Consider the following 20,705-nt stretch of genomic DNA (forward strand, 5'->3'; position numbering starts at 1 on the left):
CATGCTTTCACACATGCATACTAACTTACATAAATACACACATTCATACATACATATAGACTCTCATTCAAACATACATTCATACATACATACATACATACATACATACATACATACATACATAGTACCATATATATATATATACTCTCATACAAACATACTAATATATGTACTGACATACATACCAACATACATGCATACATACATACACACATACATTCTAAGTACCTTATATACATTGTCATACAGACAAACATACATAAATCAGATATATATACATACATTCACACATACTTTCATACAAACACAATACCATATCAATATACATAAATATACATGTACATACATACTTTAATATATGCATACTAACATATATACATACTTTTAAATATATATTCATCATATATGTATGTATGTAAGTATGTTTGTATAAAAGTATGAATCTATGTATGTATTGTAATGTATGTATGTATAAATGTATACATTTATTAAAGTATATATGTATATGTATGTATGTATGTAAGGTAGTATGAATGTATGAAGGTATGTATGTATGTTGGTATTGTTACGACCCCTTCTTCTTTTGTGGCTTTGTTAATTATGTTTGTGTGCAGGTGCAGCTGGAGTATTCGGCGGGGCGTATATAAGACCCGCCTACAATCGGCCTGGTCTCTTCTGTCTTTGCTCCGCTCCCAGGCCGGACCTGCGCCGTTGCACCTCGCGTTTGTGTTTGGTTTAGTTCTACATCATACAACACTGCCTGCATTATATTTGTACACACAACCAAGCACGCCCTGACATTACTGATATTGCAGACAATCACACTTCATGATTATATTATTTTGTCTTAAGTTTTGGTTTAATAAATAATTATAATTGGTTTTCTTGGTTGTTCGGCGTTGTTTTGTTATAACCGTACGGCTGGTTGTAACAAATGGGGGCTCGTCCTTCTTGTTCTCGGGTTTTTGTGTTCTCGTTGGGTGCGCCGTGGTTGTTCTTTTGAGTGTGCGTTGGGTGGTTTGTTTTGGTTGTTCTTTGTTTGGTGTTTGGCGCCTGCGGCTGTCTTTGTTGGCGGAGGGAAGAGCCCGCGGTGACGTCGTTGGCTGGGAGTGGAGTTTCGTTTGGCCGGGGTGAGTTGATTGCTTTTTGCGGCTTAGCCGGTCGGTTGCAGGCTCGGTGCCCCGGTTAGGTGTGGAGACGTTGCTCCTTTGGGCTTCGTCTGTGTTTTTTTTTGTTAGTGTCGCGGGGACGCGGTTAGTGTTCGCTGCGCCAGCAGTGATCTCGGGGGCACGTCCGCGGGGTTTGAGGGGGTGATCTGTGTAGATTGCCTCGCGTCCCCGCTGGTTTTCAGTGCGTAAGTACCCGCCGCTGGCCTGCGTGAAGACTAGGGTTGAGCTTGGTGTTAGGTTAGGTAAGTTTTGTTAGGCAGGTGTGGTAGCGGGGCATTGGGTCTGCTGCTGGTTGTTGGTGCCGTTTTTGCCGTTTGGCCTGCGGTGTTTGTGTTGGGTGGGGAAATCATGGTGACTGTGTCGGAGTTTTTTCGCTCTCCTTCGCTGGAATTTTTGGAGGAGTGTACAAAGGATCAGCTGCTGGAGATTGGTCGTTATTATGGCGTTGAGATTGATAGCAAACGTCTTAAGGAGACTTTTAAGGCCATCCTGATTGCCAATTTGACGGAGAAAGGTGTTTTTTTGGCTAGGCCTCCGTCGGATTCTTTGCCGGGTGCAGCTTCGCTGACGCCGGGTGCGGTTTCGTTACCGCCGGGTTTGACGTTTGAGCAGCAAAAGGAATTGCTGCGCTTACAGTTTGAGATTGAACGCGTGAAGCTGGAGTCAATAAGGGAAAGCAGGCACAGTGACGCTGCGGTGCGCTCGTTGTCGGGTTCCTCTGCTGCCGACACTTTTGATGTTCTTGGTAACTTGCGCCTTTTGCCTCAGTTTCAGGAGAACGATCCGGACTCTTTTTTCCTGATTTTCGAGCGGTTGGCCGACGCACGTAAGTGGGACAGTTCGGCGCGCGCTCTGTTGTTGCAGTGCGTTCTGGTGGGCCGCGCTCAGGAGGCGTTTTCTGTGCTGTCCGTGTCGGATAGCCAGGATTATGTTAAGGTGAAGGCGGCTGTTTTGCAGGCTTATGAGCTGGTGCCTGAGGCATACCGACAGCGGTTTCGGTCTTGCGGAAAGGCCGCTGGGCAGAGTTATCTCGAGTTTGCTCGGGATTTGAAGTTGCATTTCACGCGCTGGTGCTCAGCTGCGAAAGTGGCTGATTTTGAGCGGCTGTGTGAGTTGATTCTCTTGGAACAGCTGAAGGATTCGGTGCCGTGTGTGGTTGCCACGTACATCTGTGAGCAAAAGGCCGAGACGGTGGCTGTGGCTGCGGCGCTGGCGGATGACTATGTTTTGACTCATAAGTCCCAGTTTCTGTATAGTGATGGGCCTTCTCCGGGTAGTGGGCGTGGTGAGTGCCGAGCTGCGTCCGTGCGTCGTGGGGATGTGTCGTCTGACGCGCGTGCCGGGGCGGACGTGTGCCACTACTGCCGTGAGAGGGGCCACTGGAAGGGGGATTGTCCTGTGTTGTCATCTAGGGGGAAAACCTCGGCACAGAATGTTAATCCGACCGCGTTTGCAGATCCGGGTGGTTCTCCTGTTGCCGCTGCTGGAGTGTGCACTTCATTTCCTTTGCATGTCCCCGACGCGCTGGATTCGTATGCCCCTTTTATTCGGACTGGGTTCGTGTCCTTGACAGGTGGCGCGAAGACTCCTATTCGGATTCTGAGAGACACGGGTGCGTATGATTCGTATGTCGTGGGTTCGGTCCTCCCGTTCTCTTCCCGTTCGGCTACTGGTGATTATGTTGTGGGTCGTGGCATGGGCTTGACGACGTTGCCTACTCCGTTGCATAGAGTGGTTTTGGACTGTGAGCTGGTGCGTGGGGAAGTGTCTGTGGGCGTGCGGGCCGCGTTGCCCGTGGATGGAATTCATTTTATTTTGGGGAATGGCCTGGCGGGCGGCCGTGTTTGGTCTGCTGATCCCTTCTTGCTGCGCGCTGCCGGTTCGCTTGTTGGTGACAGTGGTGTTCGTGTGACAGCCTCCCCTGTGGTTGCGCTGTGTCCGTCTGTTCAGGGGGGTGGGTTGTCTCCGCCTCCTAGGGTGTTTCCAGCGTGTGCCGATATGCGTGCTATGTGCGCGGCTTCGCTGGATGCGGTCGCTGTGAGGGAGGACGTTGCTTTGTCTGTGGCAGATTTTCCTCTTGAGGTGTCTCACGAGGAGTTGGTCCGGGAACAGCGTGCTGATCCGTCTTTGACAGTGGCCTTTGGTCTGGCTGTCCCAGGGGCGGCAATAGCAAGCGTGGCGAGTGGGTACTTTGTGCATGATGGTTTATTGTTTCGGAAGTGGACATTTGGGGGCGACCGGGCGCGTGAGGTTGTGTTTCAGCTGGTGGTTCCATCTATATTTCGCACTGTTGTCCTCGGAGTTGCTCATGACGACTCTGGTCATTTTGGTGTGCGGAAAACATATTTGCATATCCGCAGGCATTTTTTCTGGCCGGGGGCGAAAAAAGATGTGTCTGCTTTTCTTAAAACGTGCCGGGTCGTCCGTTCCGGTGCCGGATGACCCCTGCTGTGTTCGGTCGGGGCGTGACATTGCTAGAGCTGATGCGTTGTCGAGGGCTCCTGTGGTTCGGTCTGTGGGTTCCCTGGTGTGTGGTGGTTGCCCTGTTTCTCACCTTCTCTTCCCCTTTAGGTGCCGGTGGAGGTGATGGTGAGGGTAAATTTGGTTGGGTGTTTGTACACGTTTGTTTTTGTTTTGGTTTTGTTTCGGTGGTTCACGGGGATGACTCCCCATGACCCCCGTTTTTATGGGGGGTGGTGTTACGACCCCTTCTTCTTTTGTGGCTTTGTTAATTATGTTTGTGTGCAGGTGCAGCTGGAGTATTCGGCGGGGCGTATATAAGACCCGCCTACAATCGGCCTGGTCTCTTCTGTCTTTGCTCCGCTCCCAGGCCGGACCTGCGCCGTTGCACCTCGCGTTTGTGTTTGGTTTAGTTCTACATCATACAACACTGCCTGCATTATATTTGTACACACAACCAAGCACGCCCTGACATTACTGATATTGCAGACAATCACACTTCATGATTATATTATTTTGTCTTAAGTTTTGGTTTAATAAATAATTATAATTGGTTTTCTTGGTTGTTCGGCGTTGTTTTGTTATAACCGTACGGCTGGTTGTAACAGTATGTATTTTTATATGAAAGTCTGTACGTATGTATGTATATAAGTTTGTATGCATGTATGGAAGTATGTATGTATGTATATTTGTATGAGGATGTATATGTAAGCATGCATGTATGCATGTATGTATGTATGTATGTTTGAATGAGAGTATATATGTATGTATGTATGTTTTGGCAAGGAGGTGGATGAGGTCCGCCCAGAGTTCCTTAAGGCTCTGGATGCTGTAGGGCTGTCTTGGCTGACACGCCTCTGAAGCATCGCGTGGACATCGGGGACAGTTCCCCTGGACTGGCAGACTGGGGTGGTGGTCTCCCTCTTCAAAAAGGGGGACCGGAGGGTGTGCTCCAACTACAGGGGGATCACACTGCTCAGCCTCCCCGGTAAGGTCTATTCAGGGGTGCTGGAGAGGAGGGTCCGTCGGATAGTCGAACCTCGGATTGAGGAGGAGCAGTGTGGTTTTCGTCCCGGTCGTGGAACAGTGGACCAGCTCTACACCCTCTTCAGGGTCTTTGAGGGGGCATGGGAGTTTGCCCAACATGTGCTTTGTGGACTTGAAGAAGGCGTTCGACCGTGTCCCCCAGGGACTCCTGTGGGGGTACTCCAGGAGTATGGAGAGCTGGACCCGCTTGTACGAGCTGTCCACTCCCTGTACGACCGGTGTCAGAGCTTGGTCCACATTGCCGGCAGTAAATCAGAATCGTTTCCAGTGCGGGTTGGACTCCGCCAAGGCTGTTCTCTGTCACCGATTCTGTTCATAACTTTTATGGACAGAATTCCTAGGCGAGGTGTTGAGGGGATCCAGTTCGGTGGCCTCAGGATTGGGTCTCTGCTCTTTGCGGATGATGTGGTTCTGTTGGCTTTGTTGGGCCGTGATCTTCAGCTCTCACTGGAGCGATTCGCAGCAGAGTGTGAAGCGGCTGGGATGAGAATCAGCACCTCCAAATCCGAGTCCATGGTCCTCAGCCGGAAAAGGGTGGAGTGCTCTATCTGGGTCTGCAATAGGGTCCTGCCCCAAGTGGAGGAGTTCACGTATCTTGGGGTCTTGTTCACGAGTGAGGGAAGGATGAAGCGGGAGATGGATCGGTGCAGCGTCTGCAGTGATGCGGACTCTGTATCGTTCTGTCGTGGTGAAGAAGGAGCTGAGCCAAAAGGCAAAGCTCTCCATTTACAGGTGGATCTACGTTCCTACCCTCACCTATGGTCATGAGCTGTGTGTAGTGACCAAAAGAACAAGATCGCGAATACAAGCGGCTGAAATGAGTTTTTTCCGCAGGGTGCCCGGGCTCTCTCTTAGAGATAGGGTGAGAAGCTCTGTGATCCGGGAGGAGCTCAGAGTAGAGCCACTTCTCCTCCACAACGAGAGGAGCCAGATGAGGAGGCTCGGGCATCTGGTTAGGATGCCTCCTGGACGCCTCCCTGGTGAGGTGTTCCGGGCACGTCCCACCGGAAAGAGGCCCAGGTAAAGCCCCAGGACACACTGGACGTACTACATCTCTCGGCTGGTCTGGGAACGCCTCGGGATCCCTCCGGATGAGCTGGTGAATGTGGCCGGGGAGAGGGAAGTCAGGGTTTCCCTGCTTAGGCAGCTGCCCCCGCAACCCGACTCCAGATAAGCGGCAGAAAATGGATGGATGGATGGATGGATAGAATGTATGTGTGTATGTATATTTCTATCTATGTATGTATGGTAGTGCTGCAATAATAGCAAGATCTTTTTTCTTTACTTATTTTTAATAAATGATTATATAAATAAATGCAATAAATCACTTTCTACATCAGTTACCCTCATCTAGAGCAACACTTTGCTCTCCAGGCTGTTTATTTTATTATCTGTTTACATATTTTGTTTTTAGGCATATGTGGCTTCTCTCTTAAACTCACCATATACCATATTTATGATAATAAAGGTTCCTGATGTTAGTTTAATCCTAGTAAAACACACCTGTATGTAGCAGCTGTCAGCAGAGAAGTCCAGCTGCAGGATGAAAGCCGGGATGTCACTGCAGTAAACCAGTCGGTTCAGACTCGGTCCTCCGCTCACATCATACAGGTCCACCGTGTTCTCCACCGAACCGACCGCCAACAAGCGGCGGTTCGGGCTGAAGCTGCACAACACACCAGCAAACATGCTTCAGTTTCCTCTCTGCAGCTGATGGTTTCACAGTAACTCAGCAGAACCCTGGACCATGCAAACTGAAAGCCCCCCTCATCTACCGGACGTCCTGCAGGGCGGCGCTGCGGTCTCGTTTCTTTGCCCACATCTTGAGTGAGTTAGAGAGGAGGAGGAGAAACTCGCCATTCTTCATCCCCACCGCCAGCATCTCTCCGTCAGCGCTGTAGCTCACACAGCGAGCAGCGTGGCCGACACCAACTTTGTTCAGAAGTTTCTGAGAAGAAGGAAAAATTCTGTTAGAACAAAAGTCCAGGATCTTATGTACAAAGACTTGTGTGGATTTCCCACTGAAACATGGCGTACGCTCAAATCCAGAAAATGTCGTACGCACAAAAAAATCCAGTTGTAAGAATCTGTGCGCATGCATGAATCCAAACATCCCAATGTACATCCCAATCGACGTGGAATTCAGTGCACGTGTTGGAGTACCTGACTCCTCCCTGTCCACGCTGTCCCCATTTAAATATGCAAATCATATTTGAATGAGCCGCACCTGAGATTGCCCTCTCTGCACGATCCAACAATTACAAGAGAATGAGTGACGGGGAAAAATGGAGTGAAGCAGAGTCACGAGTCGCCGAGAGAATATATACTTATACACACATTTAAAAATTGTAATTTTGAGTTTAAACAAATATTTGTCATTAACTTCAATAAATTACAAATTTAAAAAAGCAATAAAATTGATTTTTGTATCGAAAAAATATCGAACCGTGATTTTGTGTATTGTTGCACCCCGAACATATATATTTTTTTTTTCATAATTTTCCACAAATATCTACATGTCATAGAAGAAAGTGTGATTATCCCCTTGTTTTTGTTTGGTTTTTACAAACGTTTTTTGTTTTTTTTATTTTAAAAGCTAAAAATAGGAATAAATATGTGGTTCTTAGATATTTATCATAAATCATAAGTTGCCTTTTTCTGGATGTTGCAGCTCGGATGTAATACACCATTAGTGTGTGTGTGTGTGTGTGTGTGTGTTGGTACCTTGTCAGTGAGGTCCCACAGTCTGATGGTGGCGTCGTCGCCGGCGGTGATGCAGACCTCTTTGGTGGGATGAGCAGCCAGACCCCAGATTCCTCCCCGAGTGTGACTGTCCAGCAGCAGGTTGGACGCCGCGTTCTTCTCCCCGACCTCGATGATCTCCCCGTCCTTCGTCCCCACCAGGATCTTACCCTGAGGATGACGAGGAAGGGCATGCATAGTGAGGAAGGCAGAGGAAGGAAGGAAGGAGGATGAGGAGGATCTGAAGGTCTCACCTTGCCTCTGCAGACAGATCGGACACACTCCACCTGCTGCCCCGTCTCCAGCTGGAAGGCTCGGCATCGTTTCATCTCCTGATCCCAGAGCTTCACCGCACCACCCTCCTTAGTCCTAACATGCGCACACACATGCGCACGCACACACACAAACAACACATCCATCAACTTTTTTACCAGAACAGTAAAAGACATAAAAGGACAGAAGGAAGAACCTGGAAGATTTTATGTTTTAAGTTGAATTAATCTTAAATTTGATCGCCTTGGGACGGCAGTGGCTCAGGTGGTAGAGCGGGTCGTCCAATAATTGGAAGATCGGCAGTTCGATTCAGATTCAAACCCCCCAGTCATCTATCGATGTGTCCTTGAGCAGACACTTCACCCTCCTTGCCTCCAGTGTCGGCATCGCTGGTGAATGAATGTGGATGAATGTTGGGTGGTGGTCGGTAGGCTTCCCCAGGGCAGCTGCGGCTACACAAGTAGCTTAGCGTCACCAGGTATGAGTGAGGAGTGGATGGATAATGGATACAAAATAAAGCGCTTTGAGTGCCTTGAAAAGGGCTGTATAAATGTAATCCATTATTATTATTATTATTATTATTATTATTAAATCTTTTTTAATTATTATAATTAACGTCTGAATTTATTCACAACTACAGTCAGCTCTGCATTTTCATTTCAGGTCTTTGAGTAGAAAAACTTCCTGCTGCCTTAAAAATGTCGTGATTTTCAGAATTTTTTACTAAAAAGTGGATTTTGCTGCCAACATTAATGTGTGGACTTTGTATGTGTTTAATCTAATTTTATTTATTAATTTATTTACATATTATTAGTTATAATCATTAAATTTTAATAAATGTTATTAAATCTTTAAGAAAATAAATTCAATAGGGGGGTAAGTTCATCAATTTGAATTTCTGCAGTTAGAACTTTTATTGGAGTGGATAACTGTTTACCTGCCCTGGGACTGAATCTGGTACAAGACATTTTTAGTTCTCTGAGATTAGTGTTGTTTTGTGCATGCCCCCCCTCCCAAAAAAAAGTATTTACAGGGGAAAAATCCAAGATTAAAATAAAAAGGAAAAATACTCAAATAAAATACTATTAAATATTATTAGTGGTAGAATAGATCCTGACTCATCACTCACGGCCGCTCTTTGCCGCCGGTGACGATGAGTCCGTCTCGCAGCGTGGTGTACATGGTGAAGACGGGACCCGTGTGAGCCCTCGCCACCACCCTCAGCAGGTAGTGATCCCGCCACACGTACACGTCCCCGTTAATGGCTCCTGTGAACGTCAGGTTATTCTGCAAACACACATCCACACAGAAATCAGCTCAGAGCTTCACGGACGGGACTCGCGTCGCCTGTTTTTATAAGTTGATTTGAAGACAATTTTTTATTTCTAAACACGTGATGAGGTTCTAAAGTTTGACTTATCAGCAGCACACTCAATTAAAGTTGTAATAGAGACAAAGAAATGGAAAAAAGTTCTTGAATATCCAGGAACATCATTCTGGAAGATTCTCCAACCAGCAGACAACTTGGTGACAGGTAAGGGTGCCAGGATTGAACATAAAAGCAGCATTTCTCAAAGGTTTAGTGTTTCCAACAAAAATTTGTCGTGGTTGGTTGAACACTTTGGTCAGATCTCATCCTGCTTTAGTCACATCCAGACTCGACTCGTGCAGCAGCATCCTGTACGGCACATCACACCTTTCCCCATGACCACATCATCCCTGCCCTCCAGAGACTCCACTGGCTTCCTGTTCCGCAACTAATTCAAATCAAAATCCTCCTCCTCAAAGCTAAATGTAATTCAATTTAAATTTAGATTTAAAAAGGGGAAAGGAAAACAGAATTACCTTTTTAAATGTGTGTGATGGAAATGTATTTATAACCAAATTTATGAATTGCGGCATTTATTTCTCTTTCTAGAAATAACATTTTAAAATACATTTACAAATCACAGCATTTAATAAAGAATCAATATTTTAATATGTAAAAACTCATAAATATTTCAATTTAAAATTTCTAATGACAAAAAACTTTGCAATTTGATTTCTTTTTGGATGAATTGTTGAATTTGAAATTATATTTAGCAATCTATATTTTTATTTCACAATTAATTACTCATATTGCTATTTGAAAGGCCCTCGTGGTATTCCATACATATGGACAGAAAAACTGTCATTTCTTCCATCGCTTTAAAGATGAGAAACACCATCCGGGCTGTTATCAGAGAAAGCCGGCGAACACTAACCGGGAAAACGTCTGGAGAATGATGAATGGACACAGATTCCTCTGAAAAAAGTTTCATTAATGAAGCTGACGGATTACAATGGAAACACGACTCTATCCAGCTTCAACTGAGTGATGCTGCAGCAGATTCTATTATTAAACAATGAAGTTGGTCAGTGGAGGCAACAACTCACAGCACCGAAGGCCACGGCCAGCATCGTCTGCATCCTGCCGCCCTCCACCGTCCCCACCACTCCCTTCTTGTACATCAATGCGCCGCCGGCCAGCGTCCAGAACTTCACATGTTTGATTCCCACTGACACGAACTGAGAGTCCGAGTCCGGCCGAAACTCCACCACAAAGATCCGGTCCGGGTGTCCAGATTTACTGCACACCCTGGATCCTGCCGTGGAGATGCTGCTGTTAATAACACATCTGTGGAGGATTTCCTTCATAAAGCATATCCCAGTTTAATATGGAAACAAATTAGACTCAATAATGGTTCCAGCTTTGGGTTCTTGCAAGTGTGTTCAAATCCACACAGAAAATAATAGAATTTTGTGGAATTTGTAGTTTTTGGGGAGCAATAAATTAAATAAAAACGGTCAGTGGTATAGCCAGAAAATCCCATACATAACTAACGCACGTTCAAGAGTTCAACGTGTTAGTAATCCGTGACCACGACTTCACCCTTTTGGCAGTAGAGTTGTAAAAGGAAATAATATGTAACATTAAGACATACCATAAATGAGAAAAACTGTTGAATATGAACCAGAATTTATGATGGTAGTAAAGTTACTCATCTGACTACAAATTGTGGCATCACAGGTTGGCAGCTGTGTTAGATTGAGACTAATATGAGACAGTTTGGAGCTCTGTTATTATTTTTTTCTGTGATTATTCACAAGTGGAAGCCATAATACAGACACGACAGAATACTTTTGGTAATATAGTGTATGTTTATTCACCATGCATGGAGGGTTCCACCCCACATCCAGTGTCCAGAAGCTATACACTAAGCGTAAAGAGGGAGGCCGAGAACTAGTGAGCATCAGGGCCACTATCCAAGATGAAACATCCAAACTCCATGAATACATCAGGAAGATGGCCCCAGGTGCAGGGTCCTCGGGTACCTCACAGCAAGGTGCAAGATACTGGCAGGCAAAGAACATGGACCACCATAACCAAGTAGCCGGCATAATGTACAGAAACATCTGTGTAGAATATAGACTGGAGACCCCTAGGTCACAATGGGAAACACCTCTCAAGGTGGTGGAGAATGAGAGGGCTAAGATCCTGCAGGACTTCCAGATACAGACCGAGAAAATGGTGTCGGCCAACCAACCGGACATTGTGATCATGGATAAGCAGCAAAGGAAAGACATAGTGATGGATGTAAAATCCCCAAAGGTGGAAATATCAGGAAAAAGGAACACGAGAACCTGGAGAAATAACAAGGACTCAAGGAAGAGCTCGAGAAAACCTGGAAGGTGAAGGCAACAATAGTACCAGTGGTCATTGGAGCACTGGGGGCCGTGTCTCCAACAGATACCTGGAGAACCACCAGACATCTCCATCCAGAAGAGTGAAGTTCTAGGAACAGCTGAGATACTGGAGGACCCTCAAGCTCCCAGGACTCCCAGGAGCTGGAGATGAACAGCCACCCAGCCTACCCAGGGAAGATGGAAGGCTGGGTGAGGGAAGAGTGTATATATATATATATATATATATATATATATATATATATATATATATATATATATATATATATATATGTGTGTGTGTGTGTGTGTGTGTGTGTGTACACAGTATCCATATATCCATCCATTTTCTGGTGCTTGTCCAGGGTCAGGTCGCCACGGCAGCTGCGTAAGCAGGGAAGCCCAGACTTCCTTTTCCCTGGTCACATCCGTCCGTTTGTCTGGGGGGATCCTGACACGTTCCCAGGCCAGCCAAGAGATGTAGTTGTTCCAGCATGTCCTGGGTCTTCCCCGGTCTCCCGAAAGACCTCACCCGGGAAGAGGAGCAGTGGCTGTACACTAAGCCCCTCCCACATCACCAAGCTTCTCATCATATCTCTATGCAGAGTCCACATCACTGCAGACACCGCACCGATCCACCTGTCAATCTCCCGCTCCATCCTTCCCTCACTCCTGAACAAGACCCCGAGATACGTGAACTCCTCTACTTGGGGCAGGACCCTATTGCAGACCCGGAGAGAGCACTCCACCTTTTTCCGGCTGAAGACCATGGTCTCGGACTTGGAGGTGCTGATTCTCATCCCAGCCGGACAGCTCGTACAAGTAGGTCCAGCACTTCATACATCTATATTATACATATAAAAAAAAAAAGATAAAAAAATTGTCCCTTCGCCCTCCGTGGGCGGTCTCTCATCCATCCAAGCTCGGGTCCTGGGAGCTTGAGGGTTCTGTGCAGTATCTTTGCTGTTCCTAGGACTGCTCTCTTCTGGACCAGGATGTCTGAGGTTTTCCTGGGATCTGCTGTAGCCACTCTTCCAGTTTGGGGGTTCCTGCCCCGAGTGCTCTGATGACCACGGACACCACTGTTGCCTTCACTTTCCAGGCCTTCTCAAGTCCTTCTTTCAGGCCTTGGTCTTTCTCCAGTTTCTCATGTTCATTTTTCCTGATGTTACAATCGCTTGGTGTTGGGATGTCAACCACAACGACTTTCCTCTGCTGTTTGTTCACCACATATACATATAACTACATATATGGATGGATGGATGGATGGATGGATAGATGGATAGATAGAGAGTGAGAGAGATAGACATGGTGTGCAGTGTTGTTTGATATTTTTGTTGATTTTGATCTTTGATTATATATTTGCAAATATCTCGCGTTACGGACAAAATGACTTACACATTTGTGACCATCATTGAGTCTATTTTCTCTCCACACTTTTAAACTCCATTATATCACCATCATTTTCTGCATATATCTGAGTATATGTCGCTGTAATTGATTGGACATCAGTCTGACCCTCCTGCCAGCGCCACACGGTAATGGTGTGTTCAGGTTCCACTCCGACAGACAGCAGCAGCTTCCCCGTGGCGCTGAAGTTCACGTAGCCAACGCCTTTGGCGTGCGAGCAGCGGAGGATGGACAGAGTCTGTTTACTCATGGCATCCCAGACATGGATGGATGGAGTGGTGCCTGCAGGAGTATACTCATGTAAAACCTGGTTTCAATGGCATCTGCATGTCAGAAACAATGAAACTGCGACAGTAAACTATCAGGACAGAGCAAGCAGTTAGGATCAGTGCAGCCGACAGACACCCTGAGAACCAGACCAGTATCAAACCGGTGTCAGGCTGTTATAAAATCAATAGAGAGGCTGCGTTTTAATGATATTTCAGTGAATCAGTTTAATTAGTTTTTTACTCTGTTCATCTGTCATTTCTTACTAGTTTTTCTGAAATCTGTTAAAAACTGGATGCTATGTTGCTGACAACAAGAATCAGAACCTAACTGATGAAAGTAAAGATGTGGGCCGGCTTGTCTCTGGGTTTCAGGGTGCTTATGATGGGAGAGGCAGCGTGGTTGGTTTTTATTTTACCTGGAAGTTCACCGACGTCACCTGACGTGTTGAAAGAGCGATGGTGACAAATAAGGTCAGCCAAAACAATAACACACACACACAGACACACACACACACACACAAACAAAACAAACAAAAACAGATGAAAACCTGCAGTGAGTCGTTTCAAACAGGCTGACTTTGTAAAGGAAGAAACATCACAGAATGAAGATTTCCTTTGTTTTCTATTCAAACTTATTAAAACTCTATATCTACATAGTTTACGTAAAGTTTCATTCATGAGATAAATCTGTGGAGGACCAGGAGTCTGCACAAAAGTAGGATTCGAATATCTGGGATAAATAAATGAGCAGGGGCCTGTTGTACAAAACCAAGATAAAGGATCAAGCTGGAATAATTTGGCTGTTCTGGCTCAACTCATCTGGGATCATGTTGCACAAAAGCAGGATAAGAGAAAGTGTGATATGTTGACATAAGTTTTCAAGGAGGTTTATTCTGTGGGGCTGACCTGCTCCAGCCCAGGCTAGGTTCTAACATCTATTTAATTTCATCCCTTATTACAGTCAGCAGTCACCATGGAAAATGGAAATTTATCCTACTGCCTGCTACACATTGTTATCACATTCAACTAGAACCACTGCCATCATTTAAACACTTCTGATCATTAACTACAATCATTCAATGCAACTGGATCACAGATGAGTTGAGCCAGAACCACCAAGATATCCAGCTTGATCCCTTATCTTGGTTTTATGCAATACAGTAGTAGCGGTTTAAAAGTTCCCATCCAAGCTGAAAGCCAGCCGAATACCTGCCGGCTTCCAGCCCAGTTCCATTCCAGTTCCAGCCAGCTGCCTTCCAACTTCCAGCCGCCAGAGAGGCCCCCTCCTTCTCCTGGGAGTGTCGATGTTTTAATCAAACTCCACCCATTCCTTGTAATATAGGGTAGACCCAGAAGATGGCGCTTCTCTCACAGACTTCTCATCGCCCGTAGTCTGTCAGATTTTATCTGAATTTACACTGACCGGCAGAGGCGCCACTCAAAGCACCTCTGATGGCCAGTCACAATTCATAAAAATGCATAAAACTTAATACATAATCATCGTTTGACGTGGAATGTGAAATTGTAACATGCTTGTGCGCTGCCAATTGTTTTATTCAGAAATGAATGCTAGTAGGTTAATAAAACCTTTCAAATACTGGATCACAGCCCCTAGCTCTATTCTCAATAGGATGTATTTATCATACTGATTAATCTTTTAATATTAGCATTATTAACATAGACAAATCAGATTTGGATCAAGCAACACAGAATCTGTTTGAGGTAGCTAGGAAGGGTTATTTTATTCTCATATTATTTATTTCACCTCCATAAGAAGACAGGGCGACAGATAAAAGCCCCACGCAGGATCGGAGATAATTTCTTCCACTTCAATGTGTCTAATCGCGGGGGGACATCCAACACTCGCTGTGCTGCGACTTCCTGCTCGCCGGGAATCCCGATTACGTCACCCCTCCAGGTGGGCTATTCCCCGACACGCTCTGATTACCATTCCAAAAGGTACTGTATGCAGCCCCCAACTTGAACATGCGCCTTCTTCAACATTCGCACTTGCTCCAGAAAATTACCATCTCTTAGGCTCCTCCACCACCACTTTGACTGTGGATTGATACGTAAATGAGCCGCAATGAGGCAGCTGAACAAGTGACCCAGTTTTGTGATTGTTGCACATTGGGTAAGAGTGGTCAAACGAGTCCAGTTTGTGTTGTCATGCTACCAGAAATTCAGTAGGCTAGTCGGTCCTAATGCAGTGAATTTCCATGTTAATGTTGCCAAATTCAATAGCATAGCAAGAGATGAAAAAGAAACAACGATATTTCTTCAACATGTTAACCAAAATATTTACCTCTTAAAGCATAAACCAAGTATTTACAACAAGCAGTGTGCTTTTTAACGTTAACGTGTGCCATAGCCTACTGCACCGCGGTTCCTCCTTCCAAGTCTTCTTTTTTATTATATTGTTGTTTTATCATCTGAATATACTACAACAACACAGAGAAAATATATGAAAGTTTATTTTACGCTGGTATTTGCGCAGCAGAGTTTTCTGCCGCCGGATTTGTAGTCCAGGAACGGAGAACACAGCTGCTGCCCGGAAAGGTGGATTACATTTTGTTAAAGCACAGCAATCTCCGAGTAGCCTATTATAAATACCCTCTCAGTGGCAAAATAAAACACACTGGTCTGGTTTAGTCTTCACTCTGAAATGGTTCAGTCAGAGGAATATAAAGCTGTTTTAAAAATGTTGAGCAAGCTTAAAATAAACATTCATAGGCTATCTATGTGTTTTAGATTAACACAATGATAAAACAACAATAGGCTATAATAATGGAAAAGAAGCGGTGCAGCATGGCAATGATGCGTTAATGGCTCGGGTCGCGGGTTAAACATCAGTCTGGTTCGGATTTAAATGGAATAAATACATTGGTGACGAGTCGGGTTCGGGAGTCATTCTAACGGGTTAGGGCAGGTATGCGTAGCAAAACGGAACCGTGCAGGACTCTGCTCTAAGCAGTTCGGACTTGGTTGACCTGGAACCATTTGACAATAAAATCTGGAGCCATCCTGCAACGCGCTCGCTTAGGCGTCCAGTTAAACCGTGTTTATTCAACCAGTCCCTACTTCATTGCATTCATTCTTTCCTCATAGCCTACGTGCACATTTTTTTCAAGATTGTTTATGTCAGTTTTGTTTTGGAAAATGAAAAAGGAGTCTTTGCGCAGAACTTATAACATTATTCTAATCTTGCCACTTGCCTATTTTATTATTGTGTATTTTTGTAATAACATGTAAATTCACTGCATAGGAACCAACTAGTCTACTGAATTTTGTGTGACAACACTAACAGAACTGTTTTGACAATGCAACAATTACAAAACTGCGGCTCATTTACTTATCAATCCATAGTCAAAGTGGTGGTGGAGGAGCCTTGGAGATGGTAATTTTATGGAGCAAGTGCGAATGTTGAGGAATTTAGCCTTTGTTCAAGTTGTGGGCTGCATTCAACTTGGTATACCTTTCAGAATGATAATAAACAGAACAAGACACACCAAACCAGGAGCTAAGACCACGAAGTTCAGCATCATGCTTATCTATCTTTGGCGTTTTTACACCAACATTTTTATACACTGGATAATGATAATAATTATCGATTAAAGTCACGGATAAAACTGCTGTTGTTAAAACACACCCATCTCTTACAAAATCTAAAATGTAAAACAAAAAAAACAACAAACAAAAAATCTGGATCACTGTAGAAATATCTTTATTCATTGCTGATCATCTGGCCATTGAAGCGTTTTTATTTGGAATTGGGAACAAATATTTTCCACCCTGTTATATTCTGTTCCACTCTGTTATGTTCCATTCCACCCTGTTAGTAAGGTGTTTTTTAATTTTTTTTTTTTACTAAAAACATTGAGGACTGTGAATCTTGTTGCACCATATTAGGAAGTGAGGAACATTAAATTGATTTTGCTTTTCTGTTCCCAGGTCAAAAGGAATGTAATTATCTCTCATTTGAAATACTTGATTATGCTTTCCTTCTTGCCTTTGTGGAAACAGAAACGTGATAATCTCTCACTTGAAAGCAAGCTGGGCGTACAATAGTGTGATGACGATGAAAACTCACATGACCAATGCTCAATAAAGGGTACATGAAAATGTGAGAAATGGTCAAAAGCACAAATACCGTTTGTGGTGAGTGAAACTATACAGCACAGTCCACTAGCTCTTTTCAAGCACACTCCTCCCCCAAGGAGTATGCTTGAACAGCTAACGGCAGGTAATGGCTGTGTTTACAAATGTAAAGGTGCTAATTGTTGGCCATTGAATTGTTAATTTCAAACCGGGCAGCCTTTTGGTTGTACTCTGGGCATGGTAGAGGGATAAGAAATCTCTGGGTTTTCTAGTGTTAAACACTGGAAGCGTCGCCAGCGGTCTTTTGATGACCGCCAGTCATGCTATCATGCTTATAGTGTATTAAAAACTAAACGGCTGAACCTGGTATTTTAGGACTTTTATTATATAGTTGTTGTCTATAGTTTTACCTGCTTACTTGTTTGGAAAAGTAAACACATCAATATTTACGAGCAGTTTAGCACGTCTAAACTTCCACAGAGCCGCTCAGGGAGACTCTTTCTCAGCCAAACTGTCGTATATCACGGCTATGGAGTTGTAATAAATGGCCGCCCTACTCTGCTTCTGATTGGCTGTAAGATCACAAACCCTGTGTGATGATAGGCTGCTGGTTCCTGTCATTCCTACCAGCCTTTGCGCATGTGCCTGCTTCAGACAGCGGGCAGGCAGCTGTCCCACCGCTGAGACACAGCTGTATGACGTTTTATCACGTTTTATCACTAGATCGCTATGAATAAAATCCAGGGACACTTCATTTCACAGTATAAACCATTTATTTACTTATCTACTTAGGATAATAGCACTTTGAGGCCTAATTCAGAATATAGGTTGGGCTGGGTCCGGACTTTTGTGATCCCTGCTTTACACATTATCAGTATTATGTTATTTTTACCTGCCGATATTACGTTATGATTTTGTCAATATTCAGTTATGCAGCAGCTGTATCAACCCCCACTGTGAATAACTTACGTTGCAGTCAAATGACCGCTGGCAGGCGCTCCTCGGGATGTTTAGAAAGCTCGCTGCTAGTGACATTCACCACTTAGCCGACTTGAGGAGGTTGTGCTTTGCCTCATAACACCATTAGCTACACATGTCGGCTTTTTTGATACATTTATTTGACGCCATTTTCAAATCAAATCATTTTTTAAATGTTGGCAAAAATGCAACAAATGAGCGACACAGCTCATTATAAACTGTTTAGAGAGCAGCAAGATCAAATCACTGCTCCTCCCCGTGGACAAAAGAGGGATTGCAGCTGTTTTTTTACTTGGGCTGCTTAGGGGCAGAGCCTCGCTGACGACGTCATTGCGGGGGATTACATTACCCCCACAGACCTGTGAAGGATCGGCCAAGGATCAGTCAAGGACCAGTCAAGGACCAGTCAAGAACCAGTCAAGGACCCATCATGGAAACAGGGGAACTTTTAAACCGCTACTACTGTATGCCCCTGGTCTCCAACATCAGCAGCGTCAGCACGTTGTGCCATCTAGTGTTGACACAACGTGCTGATGTTCACAGTAAGACGTATTGTGTCACTTCCTGTGTACCTCGCTAGTTTTCTATGCACCTTTTTGTATTAGCATGACTGCGAGCTCTTTCCCTCCGTCTCCTGCTTCTTTTGCTTGGTGTGTCAGATGTTAGCTGAAGAATCCAGTAGCTAGCCAGGCCTCTGTAACCGGTGCAGAGCCACCTAGAGAGGCTAACCCTCGTAGCCATCCCGTAGCAGCTCTGGGCCTGCTGAGTGACTGTCAGGAGGAAGCGTAGCACCAAGCTTAAGCATGCGGCTCGCCACCGACCTGAACTGGCTCAAACCAATTTGTTCCCTGAGTCTTCTTCTGTAGAAATTAAGCTCTACATCGAGTCACCATTCCTACATCAGAAAGGTCTCAGAAACATTTATAACTGCTCTAAAGATGAAACTGTTTAAAAAGCCAATCAGACAACTTCCACGCCAACCTATTGTTAGCAGGAGGGAGGTTTTCAAACAGATCCAACATTTCCTGTCCTGAAATGACCTTTTTAATCTCAAGTGAACATTTCTGTCCCATTAAGTCTCTGTTGGAGTACCCCAGTGTTCAGTACTGGAGCCCTTTTCCTTCCAATACACACTAGCCTTGCTTCCTCCAACAGGTCTGGCTCAGTACAGAATGGGTCGGTATGGATATTTTTATGTTTCCATATTTCTGATCCTGTGTGACTTGGCAATAAGAACAGAATAGGAACGGCTGCATGTTAAAATATAAGGAGGATTTTTTTTAACTCTTAAAACTCTGCTAGATCTCCGGCGCCCTCGAGCGCTTCCGCTTATATCATCACTGGTGTAATGCTGACAGCAGGAGTCTGAAGCTTCTGTGTTGTTCCTTATTTGTTAGTCACTGTGAATAAAATCATCTTCTAAATGATTGTTCCTGATTTTATTTCACTTTAAGTTTTCTGTGTCAATAAATAAAGAAAAGCAGGCAGGTTAATCAGGAAGCAGAGGAAAGAAAAGCAGGAATAGTTTAGTAGAAACCAGTTAGTAGAGAAACACGCAGCCATGCACAACTAGCAACACGCCTGTTATAAGCCACGCACACACAGACGGATGCTGAGCGTACCGATCTGTCCACTGGCGATGATGTTTTTGTATTTCGGGTGTTGGTTGACAGTCAGACACAGGATGTCATCTGTGTGTTCCAGGTAGAAACTCTGAGTTCCTGCAGCCCACAAAGACATGTGAATGCATCACTGTGACCTGAAAGGATGGAGCTTTGACCTGCACCTGTTTGATCAGGATTTTCCAGAATAAAAAAATACTTAATTTCCTTTTTCATACAGAATCTTAAAAAAATAAAATAAAATCATGTTGCTGAGCCTATGCAACATGAGTATAGAATTTGTGTCACCATGGTTACCGGTGCTGAGGCTGTGGACGATGGCGGTAGCAGCTGTGTGGTAGACAATGTCGGTGCCGTCGTTGAGGTAGTGCAGGTTGTTTCGACAATCAAAGCCCCGGAAACCAAACACATGATCCAAAACCAGGTCCTACAGACGGAGGAGGAAGAGGATGAATACGAAGACAGACGTGGAGACAGAGAGTGAGGGACAGGCTGCGAGGAAGACGCACCTCGACCAGTCTCTTCTTTTTGGACGTGTTATTCTTTTGGAGCTTCTCAGGCTGCGGCGCTGCTCGGCTCACCGGAGCCCTGGAGGATCAATCGGCACATAATAAATTTATTAACCAGACAGAAAGTCAAAACAAAGACAACCAATCGCTATCCAGCAGACATCCTGCAGGCCAGACTGGACCCTCTGGTGGGCCGACTTTAGCCCCAAGCTGCATGTTTGACACCCCTGGTATATATGAACGGACAGACAGATGGACAGGGGCTACCTGGATCCCCTGGCCAGCAGAGGGACGGGACCAAGCCACACAGCTTTGGAAAACACACACACATGCTCAAACACACAGAAACCTGAAGGATCACACCTTCTGGAAACTAGCATTTAGCTACTGCTACATGCTAAGAAGATGCTAGCATGCCAGTGCAGC

At 45.0% G+C, this 20,705-nt stretch overlaps 1 protein-coding gene across 3 annotated transcripts in view; it reads right to left on the bottom strand.

Annotated features, from left to right (window-relative positions):
- LOC121655562 (echinoderm microtubule-associated protein-like 6) overlaps positions 1 to 20,705 on the bottom strand; it is a 100,967-nt gene that overhangs the window by 6,372 nt on the left and 73,890 nt on the right. Inside the window, exons 30-40 of one of the 3 annotated variants that reach the window (XM_042010309.1) lie at positions 20,280 to 20,358; positions 20,068 to 20,197; positions 19,771 to 19,869; positions 13,489 to 13,509; positions 12,912 to 13,085; positions 10,107 to 10,315; positions 8,821 to 8,978; positions 7,673 to 7,787; positions 7,401 to 7,589; positions 6,452 to 6,624; positions 6,180 to 6,342 (exon numbers count right to left, since the gene is read on the bottom strand). In XM_042010309.1, coding sequence (XP_041866243.1) covers positions 6,180 to 6,342; positions 6,452 to 6,624; positions 7,401 to 7,589; positions 7,673 to 7,787; positions 8,821 to 8,978; positions 10,107 to 10,315; positions 12,912 to 13,085; positions 13,489 to 13,509; positions 19,771 to 19,869; positions 20,068 to 20,197; positions 20,280 to 20,358 — 1,510 coding nt within the window. Of the gene's footprint in view, positions 1 to 6,179; positions 6,343 to 6,451; positions 6,625 to 7,400; positions 7,590 to 7,672; positions 7,841 to 8,820; positions 8,979 to 10,106; positions 10,316 to 12,911; positions 13,086 to 13,488; positions 13,510 to 19,770; positions 19,870 to 20,067; positions 20,198 to 20,279; positions 20,359 to 20,705 lie in introns of those variants that run through there. The other 2 variants (XM_042010310.1, XM_042010311.1) reach the window with 2 other exon arrangements.

The sequence above is a fragment of the Melanotaenia boesemani genome, chromosome 16 (genome assembly GCF_017639745.1).
Source record: "Melanotaenia boesemani isolate fMelBoe1 chromosome 16, fMelBoe1.pri, whole genome shotgun sequence".
In the NCBI taxonomy this organism is placed as follows: Eukaryota; Metazoa; Chordata; class Actinopteri; order Atheriniformes; family Melanotaeniidae; genus Melanotaenia; species Melanotaenia boesemani.